Here is a 25,453-nt window from a genome sequence, read left to right on the forward strand (position 1 = left end):
CCTGGAACCAATGTTTTATTTAATAAAATAGTAATTAAATAAAAAAACATGCATAGAAAAGAGACTGAATAAAATTAAAGAAAAAATTAAGTAGAGCTATACAGGAAGAATGTCATATAACATGAGGAAAAAATATTGAAAATTTATTCGTAAACTAAGTAAAAATAAAAGGATATTCTATTAAAAAAATCATTAAAACTTGTTAATATCTTATTAAAATTGTTAAAAAAAAAAGACAAGCAATAAAAAAAAAACTTAACCTTAAAATGATTAAATTGAAAGGAAAAAATAAAATGAAAAATAAACAAATAGACACAAAAAAAGCCCAGAAACACAAGCCTAGCCTAGGTGGCCTAGCGTGTCTAGTCTTCAAAAAATTAAGTCGTGTAAGCCTTTTAGCCCAAGCTCGTGTGCCCGAGATGGTGTTTTTTCTTTTTTAATGGGCGAATGACCTATCATCCATCCCTTATTTTTTTGGAAGAAAAAAAAAAACCAAGTGATGCTTCGCTTGTTGGCCCAATTTCAGATAACCCGAGGGTTGCTAGAAATTCTGGCTATTGATTTTTTGCCTGAAAACTCAATATCCAACCTTTTTTTTTTCAAAATACCTAGAAGACACAATATTCACTTTATCAAACCCATTAATGGCCTAAAAATAGCCTAAAAATTCAAAATCAACCCGAAAAAAAAAATTCTCAAGCTCAAATCTACTATGTCAGTCAATGAAAAGGTAAAAGAACACCTAAAAGTGGAGCTTTCATCATCAAATGAAACTTGTTAACACCAAAATCGATATTTTTTAGCTAAAATCGATGTTAATCAAGACTCTTTCTCATGCACTATAATTCTGTCACTTTATTTCTTAAATCATGAGCTGAAAAATAAAATAAAAAATAAAATTTTGTATCACAATTGAGTTTTTGAAATATTAAGGGCCGAAATGTTATTATTTAAATAGTAAGAGAATCAAAGTGAATTTTTCAACCTATTTTTGAAATCACCATCCAATTTGTTATTGTTTCATACTTCGGTCCCTTTTGTTTCAATTATAATCCTCTTTAAAGTTTTTTGATAAATTGATAATGAATTTGGGCACAAAAAGATGTAATTGAAGAGAAACAAAATTTAAAAACTAAATTGTAAAAATAATTACTGTTGATTATTACGGTAGATAAAATTTCTTATAATATAAAAAAACATTATTCAGAAGCTGTAAATTAATACGGACAATAGTGGATCTTTGACGAACTAGCCAGATATTTAAGACGTCACAAATAAACCAACGAACCAGAGCCACAAAAAGGGGGCATTCTCGTCATAAGAAAAAATATCAGCTATTTAAAAGCCCAGTTCCTTCCGTAGCCACAAACCATTTCACCAAAGCAGAGCCTCGTGTTATTAACACTCTCTGCAACAGCAGTCAGAAAAGAGTAGCATGGCAGGCACGTGCACATTCATCTCTCGTCACGTGATCGAACTATCATCGAAAAACAGAGCTAGCAGAACTTGGGGTGGAGGTGGGGGTGCTTCATTTTGTTGGCCTCGCATCTCTGCGATGAATAGCAATGGAGTGTCTAGTACACGCGAGGTTGCACTTTCACCGGAAGGACCGTCTTGCATATTCGTTGGCCCAATCGAGACTGCAAGCCAAGATACCCTTGAAGCTCTCTATTGTCAAGTAAGTAACATTTCTTCAATTTGGAAATTGATTTTTACAACTGAAAGTTTGTGTGGAGAAGAAATGGGCTGACTGGGTGACATATTGAATTGATGGTTTGTTTTAGGCACGGGATGCATATTACAGTGGTAAACCTTTGATAGTAGATGACATGTTTGATAGAGTTGAGGTAATAAATTTGATCACATACGTTTGTGAATCGAACTTTGGGTTTCGACAACACTCGAATTCCTTACCCCAACAATTGTTTGAAGCAGTTAAAATTGCGGTGGTATGGTTCCAAATCTGTTGTCAAGTACCCTCGCTGCAGTCTTAGACGACAGTCCACTTACTCTGATGCTGAGGTAATGAGCTGTTGAATCGTTTTGTTTACTATAATAATGCATATAAATAGCCCATTAAGCAAGGCAAGCGCTCTGCTGATTGGCATGATTATGCCCTCCAGAAAGGATAATTCTGAAGGATCTTTCCATCTCTGTCTAGATGTTATTTATTCATTTTAGTTGGTGAGATGCAGCTTGGCCTTTTTTTCCCCACTTGAAGATTGATTGACATGGCTGTAGGGCAGGAAGATATATCACAGGCATTTGCACTAGCAAGCATTTGGGTCCTCTTTCTTACAATTGGCAGTTCAGCGTGTGCTTTTCCCATAATCTACACAGTTGGCCTAGCTTACCAAGATGCATTTGGCTCAGGGATAGCCCATGGCAGCCAGGCACCTATAATTGGGTTTCTTGCTACGGTTAATGGTATTCTATTTATGGCAGTGGGTTCTTTGATCGGCTATCCAATTGCATCGGCTTCAGGTAACAACTTTTAACTCAACTGATCCAATTGCAATCCAGTAATCAAGAAATTTTGTGAAACATTGAGCTTTTAAGATATTTTTCAAGGATAAGGACACTTTACCCCTTCTAACAAGGGCCCTTTTCAATTTGTCACCTTACAGCCCTAACCCCCATTTTATAGGATCCTTAATGATGTCAGATGAATCTTGAATAGGATACTCAAATCTTGAAACTTTGCCCTGCTAGGGATCAATCTTGAAGTTCAAATTTTGATTGGCCTGCTGAGCTGCCTGTACTATTATTTACTGTTTCATTCCCATTCTTAAGGTGCATGGAACAAATTCTCAACCGTATTCTGGACAAGTGAAACAGGCAACATGATAAGGAAATACTACAGCGTATATTCATACGAGCCTCTCTGTGTGTTTAAAAGCCTTAAGGCTTTATAATTTTCACTGGATTTGTTAGTTAAACCTTGAACATTACAAACCTAAATTGGAGAAGATAGATCTTTATTTGGAAAAATATCTTGATTCTCTTACTTTATTCAAAATATGGTTTCTTACTTAAGCATCCATGTTCACAGTCAAGGTGCTACAAGGCCTTTGGAGGAATGACTTGGTGGCACTCAAGGGAGCATGCCCAAATTGTGGTGAGGAGGTTTGTATTAAAAAAATATTGTCTTATGTTAAATATGAAAACGTTTGGAAGCTTCCACTTTATTTTTCTTCCAAAATTCTATGGAAATGTATTCAGCTGTATCCAACTAACAAAAATGATCAATTTCTAAAGTTCCTCCTCTCACTGATTCTGGTGTCTTCATGCAGGTATTTGCCTTTGTGAAATCAGATCAATCTAACGACTCCCCACATAGAGCAGATTGTCATGTATGTGAAAGTTTACTTGAATTCCGCACCAAGGTTGAGGTAATTGATCTTCTGATGCCAAAATTATTCTTGTGTTTCTTGTTCATGGAGCTAAATATGCAAATCTCGATTGTGAGACTAGCTTATTTTTTTAGAGTTTCTTGACCTAACAAGGAGAACAGACAAAACATGGTACTGCATTTTGCATATTCTCCCAGAGGGCTATTGCTCAAATATGGTTGCACTGGATGTGGAGCTCTAGGGTAGAGGATTGGAACCATTCTTTCCTTGTTAATTTTTGCATCAGGTTCTGAGCTTCCACCAAGACCTGTAGCTTTACACCAAACAACTACCTTCATTCTTGGGTAGTTAGAAGTGTTTCAGAGACTTGGCATATACTATAGTCCTAAGATAGCTGTGGTATTTCTTGAAGTTTTATATTCTTGTTTAATCGCGGCAAGGTTTTGCAGTATTGAACCTGTATAAACTAGCTACCACTCTATTTCTGCGCTTACTAAAATTGCTATACAAAGCAATTATCCGACTCACATGGTTGTTATGCTTTTGCAGCAAACCACTTCGAGAGTAGGTAGACAGTGGGTGTATGGGCGCATATACCTGGTATCGCGAAGACGTCAGAGATGGAAGTAAGATCTCAGCCTAGCTAATAGATGTCTTCTGGAGCGACTTTGCACCAAATCATGATTCTTTCTTCTCCTTTTGTTTATATATATTCTCTCGTTTTTGTGGCTAAATTGAAACAATTCTGAGATAACCTGTTACAAGTCGATGGACTGCACCCCGTTTGCTATTGTAGAAATGACTGAAGGTCGTAAGCTTATTGAACAGAGCTTCAAAGGAAAAGCAAAGGAGCCTTGAATGAACCCCAAGGATTTTTGAGTTTTACTTCATGCCAAGATCATAATAAAACCCGCTTTCTATCTTAATGGTCATTTTGGCATCTGGGTGGCGTTTGAACTGCTATAAACATCACGTTGATGCTATCCAAGAAAACAGTGTGCAAGAAAGAACAGCCACGCAGCACTGAACCCGATTCGTTATTGCTTATATCCAAAGCCAAAGCGGAGCAGGTCTATTATGCTTGGAACATATTTAGCCAAGAGAATACGGGATGGGTTAGGATTTTTTGAGCGAGATGGAATTGGTTCCTCTTTCTGTTTTTTTCTTTTTTTTTCCCCGAGGTGACAATTTATATTATTTCAGCTATATTATGCCCTTGGTGGAATGGCTCATATAAACGGCCTGGGTTCGCAGGTTTTAGTTGACAACACTTTAGCCTAGAATGAATTAAAATTGGCTCAAATAAACAGCTTGGGTTCAGAACAGCTACTTAATATATATTTCTGCAAAAGCAAATTAGCTTTGGTGATAGAGAGCCTCTTTACAAGAGGCAAGTTCCCTTGTACATTCACACATTTCACCTACAAAGCAAAGAGAGAGGAAAAAAAAAACAGAGAAGCAACGCAAAAGGGCAAGACGTCAGGCATTCTTGTCACATACAGAACTGCTGCAAGGTGATCGACTCTTTCTTAGCAAGAACAAGAAAAGCGGAATTCGACTATAATCTGTCAAAACTAAAAAAATAAAAAATTCTACTAAAAATGAACATAACAAGAATAGAAAGTAGCAAGTGGTAAGGAAGAAGGTAACTCCATATACTCACTCATAATATGCAATACGCTTGGAACAGTAAACATTCCATGGATTTGAAATGCAGCCAGGTTCAAAAAACCATGAGTTAGTTCTACATGTATCTAAAATTCCCTTTCCTTGAGGAAATAAATAATTTTTGGTTTAATTCTAATCCAGTGCAGTCCATCAGAATTTTGCTAGCAAGTTTATTTGTCTTTGCCACACCACAATTTTGATCGTCAGGTGTTCAAATCTTGAATCGCATCTATAGGGAAGTTTATGAAGAAAATTTCAAATAAATACCATGAATCAAAAGCTAGCATATTCATGCTACGCAAAATGACGTTGCAGTTGCACAATTAAAAGAAGATAACAGGATAAGAGCAAGGAACTTTCTCATTGTTCTCAGGGCATGAGCAATGGTGCCTGGTGCATGTAATTAAGAGAGTACGAACATTGCTTAAAGATGGAGAGACAGTGGCAGCCAGATTGGTGTATGGAGCCAATCAGAAGTGGGCCAAGCTGTACATTAGAATCCACGATAGCTGTAAAACAGAAAAAGATGATGCTGGGTGTGTTAGTCATGAAACCAACTAAGGTTTCCTTCTTTTAACCTTTTGTTCTTGAAGGCAGTCCTATTTTCAAAAGAAAGAAATAATTGGAAATAGCAGAAGTACCAGAAATAGAGTGATAGAAGCAAAGAGCCCCTCTTGGAGTAGAGTTCCATGACCACCAAAATCATCCTCGTCGATCTTTAATATCATCCCATAATAAACATATATAATCCCAGAGGATATCAACAGAAAACTGTCAACCAAAATCAGCACACGAATATTAGCAAAGAATTTAGCCAATGAAAAATAGAAGATTTCAAAATTAGAAACTCAGCACAACAAAATTCTGCACGTTCAATATCAGCTTATATCTATTTGTGTGTGTCTCTGGAAATATGAAAACAATATCAAAACCATCAATTCTCACAAACAAAAACAGGATGCCGGCACATTTTAAATCAGAAGGAAGTTTGTCATATGAACACCTCTAATCTGGATTTAGAATAAACCAACATAAAGTTGACAAGGCTAACACTCTGTGTTGCGTTCATAAACCTTTTTCTTCTTTAAGAGAACAAAATCTCCTGAACAGCAAGAAATCTCATCATAATGCATATAATCCCAGTCCCTTGCTATGCTGTCCATCCAATTTTTCAGTTCCGGTAGATAAAAGAATGGACAGAGAAAGTACCTCTAAACTTCCCTTTTTTTAATGAAAAAATAGTAATTAAAAGAAATTAAGTGTTTGGGGGGAGGACACAGTGAAAGGAACCACATGTCACATAAAGGTACCTCTTTAATAGTTCAGCAAAGCCCCTTCACTTCAAAACTACTAATTCTCACCAGTGACCATGTTCTTATTTGCAAGAACCATCCATAGAAAAGGTCATACAACTAGCGTGTCTCAAAACACCATTGATCACCCTATCCTTCTTTGCATCTTTGATTAGTCACACTAGTCGTGTAAAAGCTACTCCTATAGAACATGATAAAGTCAAACTCCAACTACACAGTTAACAGCAAAGATTATCATGCCCTGGCACTAACTAAGCTTTTTCCATAGATCATTTCACAGAAAGTAATTAAGTTTTTCGACAAAGAATACTGAAGTATTAAACATTAACAAGCTTAGTTTTGCACAACCTAGGTGTAACTTCAGAGCAATAGAAGGAAATGTACAACTTTGAGATCGATAAAAAATAAATTAGGTACTTCACACAGGTTTCAGTGTCCAGCTATTCATGGTCGCTAATTAAAATACGATACCAATACTAGTGTTCTTTAGAGGACAACAGTCCTGCACATTCCATATGCATGCTTGTTGCAGTAATTTTTGCATGTAGAGCTTCAAAGATGTTCAAACTAAAACAGATAACTTATTCAAATTCCAGGATTAACATGAAGCTAGAGTAGCTAGATTCATCTACAGCACTACTAATGTCTGTCTATATTCAAACTACTATTGGTAACAGTCATATCAGTACTTCGACTAGAAGCGCTTACACAGGCTTTTAGGGATGTATTCAATTGCTATGTTAAGAACAAGGAAAAGGGCATTCACAGCCATTAAGCTATAAGGAAATAGCGTAGCAGAGATAACAATTGAGTAATAACCAACAAAAGAATTAACACTAAAATGCCGATTTTTCTAGCATTGATACCAAGAATACAAAGAGCATAAGACAATTCCTGCACGTGTATACATGAATCAGCCACTCATAATATTTCCGGGTATAAAATACATGAACGAAAGCATTATTACATCAACATATTCACTTAAGCTTGGTTATGAAATATGTGCAAGAATTCAGAAACTGAAAGATGACGAACATGAAAGGAAAAAAAAAACTCACAGGGCGATCCAAATACCGCCGACCAAAGGGATGGCACCCCATAGTAATCCGCAAACGAGGGCGACGACTTGCCTAATCCAATGCAACACATCTCCCAATTGATCCTGTAGTCAGTGTAGCATCGTATAATTGAATTAACTATTCCTAACAACTAAATTCTTTTTATTTCTACTCACAAATTCATTCATAGATCAATTAATAATAATACTAATAATAAGAAGGTTTTGAGTAACATTAAACTAAATTACATAGGAGTGTACTGTATGTGTGCATGGGTTGCATTGAAATATTAAGAGAGGAGTACCTTATCCCAAGAGGCTTCAGGATCCAACAATTTGGCGAGTTTGAAAGGAGACAAGTGACCATTTTGGTGCTGCTGCTGTTGATTGTTGTTGTTGTTCAATTTAGCAGAGGATTTCCCTTCCTTCATTGTTGCTACTCCTCTCCTCAATTAACGAATCGAACTTTTTTTGTCGGATACAACAACAGATGATGATTTGTGTATTCGAATTATCAGTAGCGGCACTGGACAAGCTTTAATTAGGGTTGGATTTTGATTCAGACGATAGAGATAGAGAGTGATTTGATTATCATATTATTTAATATATTATAGAAATTAGAGATCTACGATGAAGAAGGGGAAGGATTGGAGTCAGCGTCTGAGATCGAGACTATCTATATATATATATGTCTTTGCGTACTGCGCGTGCTCTTTCACTTTCACTACGATTTCAATTCTTTCTTTCTTTTTCTTTTTTCTTTCTTTACTTTTTCTAACCAATAAAATGAAATTAAAGAGCTTCTCCATTTTACCGTAATTTGCGATTATTTTTTAATGTATTTTTTATTTAATAATATATTAAAATAATATTTTTATATTTTTTAAAATTTATTTTAACAATAATATATTAAAACAATTCAGTATCATAAAAAAAAATAATTTAAAATAAAAAAAACTCATAAATTTTCAAAAATAATTTTTTAAATATAAAAACAAACATATCAATTATTGAACCATAGTCTCAAGATTGAGTAGATAAGTGAAACTAATTAAAAATAAACAAAACAAATAACTTTTTAAATAACTTTTTTTAAAAAAAATTATTCAGATTTTAACCTATGATCAACTAGGTACTGGGTTGACTTTTCAAATTAATTACATCAAACTAAATCAATTTTGAATTTGTTTTTTTTACTTGAAGCGGATCTATTAAATTTTATGTTTGTTAGGCCATAAAGCTAAGTCAGATTAAGGTATTTGGTTTAGCGGTGTAGTTGGATTTTTTTTATAGGACCACATAGAAAATATATAATTTTTTTTTTTTTTTGATTTACGTGGGGTGTCCGGGCCAGCTTACGCGCACCACGACTATTCCCCACGGCCCACTGGACATCCTGCAAGCCCAGGAGCAGGTAAGGCACCGCGGGGGTGACAGGCGTGCACATAGAGGGTCGAACCCGGGACGGGGGCGGAACAAGTCACACGGTTGACCACAGCAGCTAGACCCTCAAGTGCGAAAATATATAATTTTTGTTTTTATGAGATGTGGTTTGTGCTTTAGAGAGTATTTAATAGTGTGGTAGTGGTTATTTTTTAAATAATTTTTTATGTCGAAATACATGTCAATGATTTTTTTTTAAAAAAAAAATTATTTTTGATATCAGGACATCAAAACGATCCAAAACATACAAACCATATTAAATTTTAGAAAAAAAAAAGGTTATACTTTTTTTTAAAAAAAAAAATTATATTTGCTTTTGTATTTAAAGTTGAGGTTAAGGTTGAGTATAATCTAATTATGCATAAAACTCAATCATAAAAATTAATTTTATTTATTTTTTAATGAACTGCATGCATAAAACTCAACCTCAACCGCAAATACAAACAGATTTTTGCATGTTTGAAAGTGTGGTTACGGTTACTTTTTAAAGTGTTTTTCGTGTCGAAATACATCAAAATGATGTTTTTTTATTTTTTAAAAAAAAATTTTAAAATCAGCGTATCAAAACGATTCAAAATATAAATAATAATAATAATAATTTTTGGAGAAAAAAAATTGAATTAACGTCAGTTGTCTCAACTAACCTTTAGCATTTAAACAATTTTTTATTATGACTGGAAAGGTTTGTTTACTTTATTGTTGTTTAAATCAAAATCATAGAAAATCAAGACAAACCAATCATTCAATATAGATGAAACCTTTTTCATTTTCTTACAATCATTGACATAATTCTAAAAATTAGAGGCAATGTATAGTTTTGAATGATTTGAAGATGCGAGGATTAAGAATTTAAATGTATATTATCATGTCAGTTAAATCATTATTATTGAATGTCCTCGTAACTTCTCATAACGGTGGCCCTCACGTCCGGCATATAGTCGTCAACATGATCGAGTTCTTCCTGACTCTTCCACTAGTTGCGAACTGGTTGAGAAAGAATTCCATAAATTCGTCCGACCAAGAAATTGTTTTCTATACAAGTTCGAGTTCATCAGTGCCTCGTATAGCTTTCTTGAAAGTTGGTATGTATTCCGTTTTAAACAGGGTTAGGCAAATTAAGAAATATTTTTTTATTTTTTAAAATTATTTCGATGTGTTAATATCAAAAATAATTTTAAAAAAATAAATAAATATTATTTTAATATATTTTCAAATAAAAACACTTTAAAATATAATTATTATCACACTTTAAAATACCTTAAAATAAAATTCCAACATCAACTAAACACCGGGTCGGTCAACAGTGCCATCATGCCCCGTGCAAGATATAGCAGTCCTAGTTTTTTTTATTAACGTGGGTGTCCGGACCAGCTTACGCGCATCTCGACTAATCTCACGGGCCCTGAAGTTAACGACCATGTAAGCCTCTAGTGACCCTGAGGTTTGTGAGACTCGAACTAGTGACCTCTAGGGAGCAAACATAAGGCCTGACCAGTTGAGTTACGCCCCTCGAAATTATAGCAGTCCTAGCTTCGATGGGAAGGGTAGTTGGTTTGTCGGAATCACTCATCTCACTCATATAAAATATATAAGAAAATAATAAAATCATTATATATAAAATTGAGAATGAGTTATCAATCCTAACGATTAAATTCTTTAGGTAAGATTTAAACTCAGTTATTAAATTTAATATAACAGTAAAGCCAATGAACCAAATTATCCAATAAAATCCTTGAAATCCAATCCACTCAACAAATCTCGAAACATGGTCTTGATTGATAAAAAAAAAGAATAAAACAACCCAGCTCCAATATTTGATTTAGTTTTGAATAAAGCGAAAAAAATCAAGAAAATTAGGTTTTTTTCTTCTTGTCCCATTTTTCTTTTTTTATGAAGAATTTTTAAGAATATAAAAGGATTAAACAGAAAAAACAAACGTATATATATTTCATTTGTAAATTTACATCATAAAGGGCCCAACTAACTAGATCTTGTAAATGTTCTCTCGCTAGAATTGTCCGCCCATATGTTGGACCCAACTTCAGTGTGAGGCCTTTTGTTACCGGGCCTGCACAGGTAAAAGAGAAAGCTAGGGATTTTCCGCTACCTCCAGAAATTGGAATGATAGCCAAAACAGGGCAAATTATAAGATATTTATCACCTCTCAATTTCATGACTTTTTTGCTTTCTTTTCAATATAGCTATCTCAATTTCATGTCTTAAAAAGCATGGGTTAACCTAAATTAATTTGAAATTTTTTTATATTTTTTTTTAATTTCACATTTCATAATTTAATTTGCTTGAGAATCAACCTCCACTATTTTATTTAGTTTTTTTATAGGGTTCATGAATTTGACGTGTTAACTAGAGTTAAAAAAAAAAAATTAAATTTATCTTTTTGCATTTGATTTGTTGGTAATTAAGTTTTGGATTTTTTTGTTTTTTGTTTTTCTTATTTAGTTTTCACTCTGTTATCAAATAAGATTGTTAAGATCTTTCAAGAATATTGAAAGGGTATTTCTTATAATATTAGTAAGTGTTTATTTTTTTATTAATCATTGTTTATTTTTAATTAAATTTTTATATAATGATATTATTAAATTAATAGCTTGAGTTCAGATTAATTATCCAAATGTAGGAAAAACAAATTCCTCATTTAAAAACGCTATCATTGTCTAAGATATTTTTTAAATTAAAAAATCTTGATATGGCCGGTGGTACCAGTCTATTTATACTCTAGTATCATTAATTATCAAGGATGTGTTTTTTATTTATTATTTTCTATTTCAGTTTGTTAGATAGATGCAACCAAAGTTGAAACTGCCGACGAGTTTGACATCGAACACCTACCATCTCCCTTGACCAAAATAAACTTGACAGTCAATGGTTACTGATTATTGCTTTTACGTCAAGAAATATCAAGAGTTACTTAAACTTCAAACTCCTCCAACCGCCTTGTATAAGAGGGGACCAAGGCTTTGCTCCCCCGTTGTTCGGCGATGTTGTGTCTTTACTGAGAATGTTGTCTTGTGAGATTTTATGTTCGAGAACGTTGGATAGGTGAAGAAAAAATAGATACCGTAAAATATATATATATGTCAAGATAATATATATATATATATATATATATATATATATATATATATATATATATATATATATATATCCTTGACTAACACATAAAACTAGCATATCATGTCATAATTAAAGGATTAATTAAGTTGTATTATACTTTCTCGCATAAAAGATAGAATTCATGAAAAACCCAGGTTTATATGAAAACAGAGAGTATGCAGCTCATGGTATATTTTCTATCATATAATCATTGTCGAACTTTGTTAGCAGATGTGGGATATTAATTATAAAATTAAAAGGCTTGGGTTTTTTTTAGATGATCTCGGTGTTTTTCCCCCTCACACATTACCATGGATAGATTATGCAAAATTCTTTATTTTTTAATTTGATTCTCCAATTATTTTTTAGTTATTTGACTCTAATTAAAGGCCACGTGATTTTGATTTTTTATAAAAAATAAAGATTAAAAATAATATAAATAAAAAGGACATCAAACATAGGGGTACCCAAGAAAAAAACATAGCTTCTTTTAAAGTTCTTCATTTATTAATATTCAAAACAAAACAGAGCAAATATTCAACTAATTAAATTTTGTGAAATTTATTATTTTAAAATATGACCAAAAGTAGCATTCCCTGGGTAAAGGTACGAGGGAGTCCACTCATTACACTGTAAAAATCTTATCTGCTGAGAAAAATAAAAGAGGAGATAATTTCAATCTGCAGGGTCTGTAATTGGAGATCAAGTCAGCAATTTTATCAGAATTGGCATACAATTTAGTTGAGTCACGCATTTATTCGGGGTGGCCATCGTCATCAATAAACAACAAAACACCGCCCACTTCCAGCGTTCTTGGGGGATGATTTCCAGCCTTGCATCCTCATGGCCCAGCTAGCTTCCAACACGAACGCAGCAGATCAAGGAAACCTGTACTTATTTGCTGCTCCATCTTTGCCCTTTCACTCTCGGATCATTCACCACTTGCATGGTTAATCGCCACGATTGGGCGTCCCTCTACTTTTTAAGTTTTTCAATGTGGTCCTTTTTCATAATCTTGTTCTCTCAATGTAGCCCCAATTATCCCGTGAAAAGCACAAGAAAAAAAATCCTAAATGAAAATAATAATAACTTCCAAATGCATTGCAACTTGAACAAATACATTTCAATTGGAGCATTAAAATGTTAAAATGAAGTTATAAATTCAAATTACTCGTCAATGAAAAACTAAAAGATACCAAATTTCAAAAAACTACAAAAAAAAAAACATTTAAAATAATCACATAGATCAAAACGTATATCAACAACTATACTTCGATAATATTAAGAGCCCGTTTATTTTTACGTCTTAAAAGTATTTTTAAAAAAAATTAATTTTTATTTTTTTGTGCTTTAAATTGTTTTTTTTTATTTCCGGGTCATTTTGATGTGATAGTGTTAAAAATAAATTAACAAAATATTAATTTAACATATTTTTAAGTGAATAACACTTTGAAAAGCAACAACCATCACAATACCAAACAAGCTCTAAATCATACATTAAAAATATAATTCACTCTCATCTATTCAAAATCTTTCTAATACAATCAAGCAATCCAAGCCATGAAAATTCACCGAAAGAATTGTCTATATAGATATTCCATAATAACTAGGATTTTGACTCTCTATTAACATCCTATTTTTGTATAGCAACAAGCAAAGAAGATGTTTTCCTCCATACCTTTTTCCTTTTATATTTGTTATTAGAAATTACAAAGAAAATATAAATCATCGATTATTTAAAGTCTGCAGCATTTGACAAGATAGTTCGGACAAAGGGACATAATTCACAACAGACGAGACAAGGGACCATATTAAAATATTAAGAAAGTAGAGGGATGCCTAAGCTAATCAACCCACCAGTGATAGCACATGGATAAATGAACAGAAATCGGGTAAATATCACAGTCCACAAAAGGGCCAGCGATAAAACAATTTTTTTTTTTTTTTTAAGGAGGGTGATCAAACTCTCAATGCTTGTCTGACAGGAGCACGTGAACTGGTGTTTACCAGATCACGACTTCAATGACGGCTTGTTGTGTATATTACATATGACTTTTAAGTAAATTGTTTTTCTTTAAAATATATTAAAATAATATTTTTTATTTTTAAAAATTAAAATAATAAAAAAATAATTTTAAGCAATCACAATTAAACCGTACTAAGCTAGAAATGGCTCTTTTTATTTTTTTAATTTTAAAAGTGTTTTTTAAAAAAATTATTTTTTTTATTTTTTTCTTTACTTTAAATTAATATTTTTTTGTTGTTTTTGAATTATTTTGATGCGCTGATATCAAAAATAATTTTTAAAAAATAAAAATTATATTATTTTAATATACTTTTAAATAAAAAACACTTTAAAAATAATTATAATCACACTTACTACCATCATAAAAATCATGTGCATGTCATTTGTAAATTCAGACATCACACATGTACTTTCTAGTTTGTAGTTTAGCTTGAAGCTTCCTGAATAGTTTCTTGATCAGATCTTCAAAGCTTTTTTTTTAAAAAAAAATAATAATAATAACGAACTTGGAAGCTTGTTATGGAGTAAATTGTGCCAGGACCGAAGCATTTTAAATTTAAAGTTGTGTTTAATTTGAAGTCAAAATTAACATTTACCCCCTAACCTAACTTTGTTTGATACTTTTCGACCATGTTGACAGATTTAGAATATATTTGGGATTGTAATAATGATGGTTTAAAATATTTTTAATTTAAAAATATATTAAAATAAAAAAAATTATTTTTAATTTTAACACATTAAAACGATCTAAATATATAAAAAATAATTTATTTTAAATAAAAAATAAAATAAAATTTAAAGAACTGTGGTTTGCACTGCGTACCTGAATGCGTTCTTACAAAAACAATTGTCAGCGTAATAAAGGGTGGGTGCAGAATTTTAAAGGGATGAAATTTAAAAAATTCGTTAGAATTTATTTATTTATTTATCTGAACTCTTATCAATTTTCTTTTTATCTCTGTTACCACGTGCCAATGCCTATTATTTATATTTTTAATTATATTTAATTTAAACTTTGGTTTAAAATTTATCAAGCACCATTTTCACCTGTCATTTTTATATTCTCCAATCACATCCTTCATTTCTTACACGTTTAATCTTTGATTTTTAACACGATCTAAGCATTCTTTTATATTTTATCCTACTTTGTCAATTTTTGCTAATCTCCTTTCAAAATACACGTATCTATTATATAGACATACACATACACGGAGCTGAAATTAGTTGGTAAGTACAAAACTCAAGATATAATTTATTATTAAAAATTCATCTATTTAAAATAAAAAATATTATTTTATTTCATATTTAAACATTAAATAATAAAAAAATATAAAATCTTTTGGAGGCCGGCCCTGCTTGCCTCCCCTAATTCCACCCCTTACGTATATTAAAGATCAAGAGGTTTGCTTCCTTTATGGTCTCAGGTTCGAGTCCTGTGGTTGCTTATATGATGGTCACTGGAGGCTTACATGGTCGTTAACTTCAGGGCCCGTGGGAATAGTCGAAGTGCGCGCAAGCTGGCCCGGACACCCACGTTAAACTAAAAAAAAAAACTTTGAAATTTGATATTTTTTTCTCTCACATCCATGCATCTGAAATTTCATGATTTATGTTAAATTTTATGCAACAAAAGTTCATGTGCGAGTTTCCGAGGAACAGAATATTCATCCCATCAACCTCCCTTTTAAAATTGACTTCACGGAAAGAAGAAGAAGAAGGAAGAAAGAATGGGAGATGGAAGAGAAAGGGTGGAGATGAGGGAGCTGAAAAGGTTCTCTCACGTGAGAAAGTTACTAGTGGTCGTAATGATTTTTGCTTGTAAGAGACTGAGAGATAGGACAACATTAATTATTTTTATACATATTAAAAATACACTAAAACTGCTCAGCCTGTAAAAGGCTGAGCTGTTTTTTTTTTTTTTAAGCTATTTTTTTAAGTAATTTTTCTTCATTTTTCTTTATTTTTTATTTTTTGATGTCTTTAGTTTTTTTTTTCTTTCTTTATTTTTTTTCTTTTAATAAATTTTGTTTTGTTTAATTTAGTTTGGGCTGAGCTGTTTCTTTCTTTTTTTTTTTGTTTTTCTTTTTTTTTTTTCGTTTTTTAAGCTCTTTTTTTTAAGCAATTTTTCTTCATTTTTTTTTCTTTTTTTGATGCCTTTAGCTTTTTTTTTTTCTTTCTTTGTTTTTTTTTCTTTTAATAAATTTTGTTTTGTTTAATTTAGTTTGTTAATGTTAATATGTTTTTAATTTAGTTATTAGACTTTTATGACATTGATCTCGAGTTTAACAGGTTAACTTGGTTTCACGAGTTAACCCGGATTTTTTTTCTTTTTAATTAATTTTTTTCGTTTACTTTAGTTTGTTAATGTTAAATTTCTTTCTATTTAGTTATCAGACTTTCATGACACATATCTCAGGTTTCACGGGTTAACCCAGTTAATTCTGGATTAACCCGTTCATTTTTTTTTTGTTAATGTTAAATTTTTTATTTAGTTATCAGACTTTCATGACAAGGATCTCAGGTTTAACAGGTTAATTTGGTTTGGCGAGTTAACCCGGAGTTTTTTTTTTTTTTCTTTTTAATTAATTTTTTTCGTTTACTTTAATTTGTTAATGTTAAATTTCTTTCTATTTAGTTATCAGACTTTCTTGACACATATCCCAGGTCTGACGGGTTAACCTGGTTTTACGGGTTAACCCAGTTAATTCTGGGTTAACCCGTCCATTTTTATCTGTTTTTTTCTTTTGTTAATGTTAAATTTTTTTTATTTAGTTATCAGACTTTTATGACATGGATTCTGGGTTTAACGGGTTAACCTGGTTCGACAAGGTAACCCGAAGTTTTTTTTTTCTTTTTAATTAATTTTTTTTGTTTAATTTAGTTTGTTAATGTTAAATTTCTTTCTATTTAATTATCAAACTTTTATGACACATATCCTGAGTTTGACTGGTTAACCTGGTTTCACGGGTTAACTGAGTTAATTCTTGGTTAACCCATCAACTCTTTTTTATCTATTTAGTTATCAAACTTTCATAACATGAATCTCAAGTTTGATGAGTTAACCTGGTTTGAAGGGTTAACCCAGTTAATTCAGATTTTTTTTTCTTTTTCTTCATTAATTTTTTTCTTCATGTTGGTTTTTTTTCTTTGTTTTTTTTTTTTAATTAATCTATTTAATTATCATACTTTTATGACACGATCTTGCAGCCAGACCCACATCCAAGGCTCTTGGATCTGGTGTTGCAGTCAAACTCACATAAACTTGAGTCATGTAAGTTTAATATTATTGTTAATATTATAAATATTACTCTTGGGTCAAGCGTTGCAGTTAGACCCAAGGCTTTTGGGTATATCTTTGCAGAAAGACCTAACACTCTTAGATTTTAGCTTTTTTTATATTTTTTATGCAAGAAAAAAAAATTAACCCGTGGATATGCCTTTGTTTTTTTCCCTTTTCTTTCCCTTTTTAAGCCTTTTATTGTGGACTGTACAGTGCAGTCCACAGTGAAAAAACTGATGCCTTTAGTTTTTTTCTGGCTTTTTTTTTTTTTTTTCTTTTTTAATTATTTTTTTTAATTTACTTTCTTAATATTAAATTTTTTCTATTTAATTATCAGACTTTTATGACATGGATCCCGGGTTTGACGGGTTAGCCCAGTTAATTCTGGGGTAACCCGTCAATTTTTTTTTTCTATTTAGTTATCAAACTTTCACGACACAAATCCAATGTTTGACGGGTTAACCTGGTTTGAAGAGTTAACCCAGTTAATTCAGATTTTTTTTTCTTTTTCTTCATTAGTTATTTTCTTCTTGTTGGTTTTTTTTTCTATGTTTTTTTCTTTTTACTTAATCTATTTAATTATTACACTTTTATGATACAACCTTGCAGTCAGACCCACATCCAAGGTTATTGGGTCTGGTATTGCAGCCAAACCCACTTAAACTTGGGTCATGCAAGTTTAATGTTATTATTAATATTATAAATATTACTCTTGAGTCAGACGTTGCAGCCAAACCCAAGACTCTTGGGTATAGTTTTGCAGAAAGACCTAACACTTTTAAATCTTAGCTTTTTTTGATATTTTTTATGCAAAAAAAAATTGATCCGCAGCATCGCGCCGGTCATCTAACTAGTAAAAAACTAAAAGTCAAGGTAAATTCACTGTGCATCTTAGCATATATCACTATTCAACATAATTATTGTTTTATTCTTTATAAGAAAACTCAATCAACTGCCTCTGGATTTTTTTTTTCTGGTTAATTATTCATTTTTAAATTGATAATAATAAATAATTTTTTAAAAATTTTAAGGAACGATAAAATAATTAACTTGCTTTCACAAGCTAGTTTTCTTTTTTCACTTTTTTTCGAAAGCATGGTGAAATAAATAAATTACTACTGATAGTAAAATTTCTTTAACATGCTTTCACAAGCTTTTTCATATCCACATCCTTATTTTATAGTATTATCAAGTTGATTTAGGGGACATTTAATTTTTTAATGAATACAAAATATTAATTAAAAAGAAAATTAATTGGTTTGTGCAACACACCTACTATCATGTTGGATTTGTTCGCGTTATTCGGATAGTGTATTTAATGTTGCCTAGCAGCTAAACACTAGCTTTGATAACGATGTTTTAATAGCCTCAAGTATCCCTCCTTCCATGAGCGGCTTGTACGGGTAACAAATCTCTGGTTTGACATTGATGATATTTTTTTTTCCATCTTTTCTCTCTCCACCTTAATTTTCATATCGACCCTTCAAATTTTTAAAGTATCCATTCAATATGTTTTTCTTTTATATTTGATCCCTTTTATTTTGATTACTGTTTATTTTATTTAAAATAATTTATAAAATTAGTTTTTTTATTTCATTATCCTTAGATTTTTTAATATGTCAGATCTGATCTTAATTTTTTTATCGTTATTTGTTTTGTTTTAGATCCTTTTTCTATTGAAATTTTCATTTTTAACTTTATCTCTCAATATTTTGTTGATCGAGAATTTGAATTTTTTTTTTTTTTGGGTTTGCCTTCTACAGAGTAATCTCAACCCTATGATCCAGGTCATGGGTTTGAAATGTTAACTCAAGTTGTCTTAAGTCTTTATTTTAGCTTTCTTTTTACAATTTTTTTTTTCAATTTCATCATTTAATAATGGGACTAGACTTTGTTTTTTTTTAATTTTTTTTAGGTTATTCCGATCTCATATATCGAGTTGCAAGTTTAGCGGGTTAATTCGGATTGGCTTCAACCAATTTTCTTTTTGTTTGATTTATCTATTGTTGTTGCCTGTTTTTTTATTACACAATTAATTTAACCAATATTATTAAATTCAGTCAAATTAATGAGTCATCTCCTAAATTTTTCTCATTTATTTAACAACACTATAATCATCTGAGTATTTTTGGTCCTGCCACCGGTATAGTTCGGGATACAAGTAAGTATAGTTTTAAACCTAAGGATGTATGTTGTTTCAAATTAAATTCAACATTTAACCTCCGGTCCTCATCTTGCTTGGTAGTTTTAAATTGAAAGGGTTGATTGTCAATCTAATACGGAACGAGGAGGAATATTAAAGGGGAAAAGTTTAAAAATTGTGCCAATTTATTATTATTATTATTATTTTGGTCAAAACACACCATTAAATTTTATATTTCTCTTTCTTACGCATGTTAGTTGGGTTCCATCAATACATATTATTTATACTTTCAATTATATTTAATTTAAAACATGGTTTGAAATTTATCAAGCCCGTTAACACACATTATTTTAAAACACTTATAAATATTCTAAACACTTAGTTCTTCAATCATCTTTATTACACATTCAATTCCCAATTTTCAACACAATCTAAGTATCCTTTCGTATCTTATCCTAGATTATAAATATCCGCTAATTTCCTTTTAAATTCCATGTATTTATCAGTCATGCACAAATAAAATCTTAAAATCTGAATTTTTTTAAAATAAAAAATATTATTTTAATATATTAAAAAAACATATATTTTTTTTAAAAAACATCCTCTTACAAATAAAAAAAAGAAGAAGAAGAAAAAAAATCATCACTAGTTCCACGTTTTGGCACGTGAGAGAAAGGTACATTTCAACCCTCTCAAAGCCCACCAACCCTCTCCACCTAGTGTACTTAACTACCCTTCTTAACTAAACAATAGGCACAAGAATAGAAACTTTCGTACTGTGAATCCATTCCTGCTATTACACGTGTCATAATAGTCCCCTCTCCTAAACAATATTAAACGCCATCAACTGCGAATTAAACCCAGCCAAAGACATAAACCCCACGCTAAACACCATAGATCATTAGATCTTCTCTCTTGGCAATCCGTCTTTCTAGCGTGCACGTGCCCGTTCCCCGTCAAAGTATTGACATTTTTTTCGGATTTTTTTTCTTACATAACACAGTAAATTAAAGTTACGGTAGAATAACATTATTTCAACAAAATTGAGTAGAATAATATATTTTTATATTGTCACACTCTCAAAATACAATATTTATTAAATATTATTATTTCTAATTATGACAATATAGTTGTTGTGTTTTAAAATAACGATATTTAAATTTATCAGCTTTTAAAATGCGACAACTGCCAACTGATCGACCAGCTAGATACAGTTGTATAACCGATCGACTACTTCACATAAAAACCATAATTTTATAATTTTTTTTCTTTCAAATATGTTTTACGAGTAAAAATATACATATTTGTCCAATTTATAAACTAAAAAACAGACTCCAATTAAAATCTTAAAATGTTATTTTTCACAAAGTAATTTTTACTGGTGATTCTGAGCAGTTATATGTGGATTTGTTATAACTAGATCGAGATTTGCCTTAGATAAATTACGTGGATGATTTAACAAATATATTTATGGATCAATTGGATAGATTTAAAGTCGGGAAAAAGTCTGTTTGTATCATACCAAAATAATAGCTTAAAAGTATTATAACTTTTGATCTAACCATTAAATCACGTTTAAATTTTAAAAAAAAATTTCAGAAACTGTTTTTCATAGAATAGAATGCAACGAGATGCATGTCCGCGCGCTGTCGCGGGTTTATAAAACAAATATATTTAATAGTGTTATAACTGTGAACCAGCGCTAGATAAGTAATAGAAACTAAAGGTATGATGGAGCCAGTATTTCATGACGAAAAAAAAAGTTGTGTTGGTGATCAAAACTTAGAGATTGAACAAAATGATTTGTAGCAATCCACAGTGTTTTGGGAGGGAAGATACAGTGCTTTCGCCACATGATTTAGCTTTTCTGCTAATAAAAAGCAAAAAAAATTACAAAGCTAAATTCTCTACCAACTTAATATTAAAAAAAAAACCAATAAAGATAATTTTGGAAGGAAAAAAACCTATGAGGAAAAACGTTGTAGCAATTGATAATGTTTTGTAAGGAAAACTACAGTACTTTCCCCAATAAAATAAAATAAAAAACCATTTAGAGAAATATTGTAGTAATCCATAGTGTTTTGTGAGAAAAACTACAACCCTTTCCCCATATGATTTAACTTTATTGTAATTATAATTCTTAACCAACTTAATATTAAAAAAAAAGACAGATAATTTGGGAAAAAATAATAAAAAAATCATTTGGGAAAACACTGCAATAATTCACAGTGTTTTAAAGAAAAAAAATTAGAAAGCTAAATTCTTAATCAGCTCAATATTAAAAAAATCAAATCGATGAAGACAATTTTAGAAAACAAATATTAAAAAAAACACAAAGAAAGGGGGAAAAATCATGTTGAAAATACTGTAGCAATTTATAGTATTTTGTGATGAAAGCTACAGTGCTTCCCCACATGATTTAACCTTATTTGTAATGACTTGTAATTGTAATTTTCAACAATGTTTTATGAGGAAAGCTACAATGCTTTCCCCACTTGATTAAGTTTTATTACGAAGTTAAATTATAACCAACTCAATATTAAAAAGTAAAATTGATGAAGATAATTTTGGAAAAGAATATTACAAAAAAAGAAAACACAAAATAAACTGGAAAAAAACCATGTGAGGAAAAACTGTATCAATCCATAGTATTCTGCGAGGAAAAACTTGTATTTACTTGTAATTGCAATTTTTAACCAGTTTAATACTTAAAAAATAAAATTGACAAAGACAATTTTAGAGAAAAACATAACAAAATAGAAAAAAACCATATGAGAAAAAACACTGTAACAATCCACAGTAATTTGCGAGGAAAGTTACAGTGCTTTCCTCATATATTGTAACTGTAATTTTTAACCAGCTCAATATTAAAAAATAAAATAAAAAAGATAATTTAGGAGAAAATCATAAAAAAACAAAAACAAAAAAAACCATGCGGAGAAACACTGTAGCAATCAACATTGTTTTAAAGAAAAAAATTACAAAACTAAATTCTCAATCAGCTCAATATAAAAAAAATCGACAAATATAATTTTGAAAAATAAAAAAATAAAATAGAAAAACTATGTGGGAAAACACCGTAGCAATCCACAGTATTTTAAAGGAAAAAAATTACAAAGCGGAATTTTTAACCAGCTCAATATTTAAAAAGTAAAATCAACAAAGATAATTTTTTTTAAAAAATAAATGGAAAAAAAAAAGCAAAGTTGAAAAAATAAATAAGAAAAGTAATTTTGGAAAAAAAAAGAAGGGAAAGTTGGAAAAAAAATGAAAAAATACAAAAAAAAAGAAGAAGAAAGAATCATGGTAGATTACTGTTGTAATCTACAGTAATTTAGGTGTGGGAAAACAGTGATTCCCCACACCATTTAGATATTATTAATTACTATTACAACTGTCATATCTTTATATTTTAAAAATCTAATACTAGGAACTGATTTTAATATTTTTGTGATTTCCTTACAAATCGGTAAATCAACTAATCTTAAATTTAAATAGGTATAACGATTATAAAACGATATCGATTAAAATTTTATTAGAATGACAGCTGCAACATCCAAAAATATATTATTTCATCGGAAAAAAACAATTTTACTTTTATATCATTTCACCATTTATTTGTATTTTACATGCTAAGTGTCAAATTTATAATTTTTTTCTGGACAAAAATACTTATTTTTAATCTTTCATTGCACGGGGCCTACCTCCTCTCTCGGTCCCCCCATGAACCCCACGCCCCTTATCCCCGAACACAACGCCGTTACCTACTTGGCTCTCAAGTCTCAACCTTCCACGCAACCCCTCCGTCAACGTTATATATAACGGAGATTCCCCTCCTAGCCGTCACTTGTTGAGAGTGCCCAGCCCACCACAGTAATATCTTTCAAACTATTTTTATATTTTAATTTAATTTAATTCCGTCTCAGATAATACTGACCAAAAAGAGACCAACAGGGGCCTCCTCTTTTGCCACGTGTGAAGCTAAGTTTTCTTTTTAATGCTTATTACTCTCTACGTGGCAAAAACCTAAAAAGAAACAGACTGCCAGTTTCTGTTTCTTAAAAAAAAAAAAAGAGCTGAAAAAGTGCTTATCAGGATAAGTTGGGACACCTGCTTCGGCTCGAATGAAAACTTGCAACAACTTACGAATTGTCCGCGTTTCTCCAAATGACCAATATGCCCTTCATCAAACCTCTTAATTTTAGATCCGTGAGTGAGGATCCCTGCCATTTGATTGGATAATGAAGTACGTAAAAAGAAAAAAAAATCGTTTTTTAACTAAATATTGCAAAAAAAATTATTTTTTATACTGGTAAGAAAAATATTTGTCAAACCAACACAAAGCTTCTTCTCTTCTGTGTTGCGCTGTCGAGCCAATTTTTTTAAAAAATATAAAAATTAGAGTGTTTCAAATAATGCATCGTTACATTATTGAGAATAATATAACTTTAATTTCTCAAGTGATTACATTGTTTTTATGTCTACAATTTTTTTTAATAAATTGTGAACGCTGTTTTCTAAGATATTTTTATAAATTGTGCTAATTTCACTAATAATTGTTTTGGCATGCCTTGATTTTAAAAAACTCTAAAAAAATGACACGTGAAAAAAATTCCAATAAGAGGCAAGTTATTCATATTTCAGACTGATCTGTTTGGGAACGAGGTTGGCACCGCGTTTTATAAAAATTTAATTTTTTTTGCTAAAAATTAATTTTTTATATGTGTTTTAGATCGTTTTGATGTATTGATCTAAAAAATAATTTTTTAAAAAATAAAAAACATCATTTTGATGCATTTCAGCATGAAAAACACTTTGAAAAGCAACGACAACGACACTCCCAAATAGACCAAATCATTTTTGATGCATTAAAAAAAATCATTTTGATGTACTAATTTAAGACTAACAAAAAAATTATTTGCTATGTGATACACCATAGATAGCAAAAAAAAAATAAAAAAATAAAAAGAAAAATACTTTTAATATGAAGAAAAAAATATGAATGTTGGATTTCCACATTTTATATAGTTATATTTTAGGTGTTATTTGAAATTGTGTTTTGCATTTTATGAGTGTTTTTTGTTTTAAAATTAATATTTTTGTTTTTTTAATAATTTTGATATGCTGATATTAAAAATATTTTTTTTAAATAAAAAAATTATTTTAATAAATAAAAGTGAAAAACATCTTAAAAACAATCATTACCATACTCTTAAATATTCTCTTAATTAATTATGATGTTTTTTTTAATGTTTAATATGAATATGTGATCTTACCTCTCTTATTTTTATAAAAGCACTACAAAATTTTTGTATTTGTTGGTTAATGTCTTTCAATTCATAACAACGAAATTTCCCAGTTCGTTTTTCAATTAAATAAGCAAAAATTTAATAAGCTCTCGAAATTCTTAATGAATTTGAATCACCAAATTGCTATTATTCAACTTTTTATGGGAAGAAACTGCTGCTTGATATGGATACATTGCTGAGTATCTATTTCTGATGAATGAATTAAATTTACAGGTGAAAGGAAAGAAAATAACAGCCAATTCTTTCTACAAAGTCAAATACAAGATTAAAGAATTTAATATTATCAAACCAATCTTTATCTGTGTAACAACTGATAAATGAGTTTGGTGTTTATATTACTATTCAAGATTCAAATGCTAATAGAAATTGTGGGAAAAAAAATCTTGCGAGTATACCTGCTCAAATAGCATGAAATTCAGAATTGTATTCAAATCTTATGGAAAAGATACTTTGATTATTGGTTGCGAACTATGAATTTCCTTTTCTGATCCACAATAACAAAACACAGCCAGTAATTGAAGGATTCATCAACCTGAAAGATTCGAGCAATACGCATACTGGATTCATTTGATAATATATTGTTTGGATTTAATATTATTTGGATTTAGTTACACATACCATAATTAGAGGCTATATTTTCAGTGAGTTTCCATCAATATAAATTCTGTATCTGAAGGGATTTTTACGTGGTGACAACTATAGCAATTAGCATGGCCTATACATGCAAACAGAATTCAAATAGATGGG

At 30.6% G+C, this 25,453-nt stretch overlaps 2 protein-coding genes across 6 annotated transcripts; one reads left to right on the forward strand and one right to left on the reverse strand.

Moving 5' to 3' along the window:
• Positions 1 to 1,351: 1,351 nt before the first annotated feature.
• LOC7485698 (PGR5-like protein 1B, chloroplastic) lies at positions 1,352 to 4,279 on the forward strand. Of its 5 annotated transcripts, XM_052446383.1 has the most exons (8): positions 1,352 to 1,678; positions 1,785 to 1,847; positions 1,936 to 2,022; positions 2,247 to 2,484; positions 3,053 to 3,126; positions 3,294 to 3,392; positions 3,903 to 3,979; positions 4,150 to 4,279. In XM_052446383.1, exons 1-8 carry the CDS (start codon positions 1,436 to 1,438, stop codon positions 4,157 to 4,159), a joined length of 891 nt encoding a protein of 296 aa, XP_052302343.1. In that variant the 5' UTR covers positions 1,352 to 1,435; the 3' UTR covers positions 4,160 to 4,279. The 5 variants fall into 5 exon arrangements, 3 of the variants coding, with proteins under 3 accessions (XP_052302343.1, XP_024449368.1, XP_052302345.1); XR_008057075.1 differs by having other exon boundaries at positions 3,294 to 3,979; XR_002979890.2 differs by lacking the exon at positions 4,150 to 4,279 and having other exon boundaries at positions 3,053 to 3,118.
• Positions 4,280 to 5,261: 982 nt separating this feature from the next.
• Positions 5,262 to 8,071, reverse strand: LOC7465107 (uncharacterized). Its single transcript, XM_002298314.4, has 4 exons — positions 7,697 to 8,071; positions 7,393 to 7,496; positions 5,663 to 5,792; positions 5,262 to 5,530 (listed from the first exon to the last, which is right to left on the reverse strand). Exons 1-4 carry the CDS (start codon positions 7,820 to 7,822, stop codon positions 5,492 to 5,494), a joined length of 399 nt encoding a protein of 132 aa, XP_002298350.1. The 5' UTR covers positions 7,823 to 8,071; the 3' UTR covers positions 5,262 to 5,491.
• Between the last annotated feature and the right edge of the window lie 17,382 nt (positions 8,072 to 25,453).

Source organism: Populus trichocarpa, chromosome 1, assembly GCF_000002775.5.
Source record: "Populus trichocarpa isolate Nisqually-1 chromosome 1, P.trichocarpa_v4.1, whole genome shotgun sequence".
Classification (NCBI taxonomy): Eukaryota; Viridiplantae; Streptophyta; class Magnoliopsida; order Malpighiales; family Salicaceae; genus Populus; species Populus trichocarpa.

Bases quoted from the DNA above. Each gene is read 5' to 3' on its own strand.
- LOC7465107 (XM_002298314.4), bottom strand. From the start codon at position 7,822: ATGAAGGAAGGGAAATCCTCTGCTAAATTGAACAACAACAACAATCAA. The intron at 5,793-7,392 runs GTGAGTTTTTTT...TTTGGTTGACAG, and splicing joins GGCGGTATTTGGATCGCCCT to TTTTCTGTTGATATCCTCTG. The intron at 5,531-5,662 runs GTACTTCTGCTA...TCTGTTTTACAG, and splicing joins CTTCTATCACTCTATTTCTG to CTATCGTGGATTCTAATGTA.
- LOC7485698 (XM_024593600.2), top strand. From the start codon at position 1,436: ATGGCAGGCACGTGCACATTCATCTCTCGTCACGTGATCGAACTATCA. The intron at 2,023-2,246 runs GTAATGAGCTGT...GCTGTAGGGCAG, and splicing joins CCACTTACTCTGATGCTGAG to GAAGATATATCACAGGCATT. The intron at 2,485-3,052 runs GTAACAACTTTT...CCATGTTCACAG, and splicing joins TCCAATTGCATCGGCTTCAG to TCAAGGTGCTACAAGGCCTT.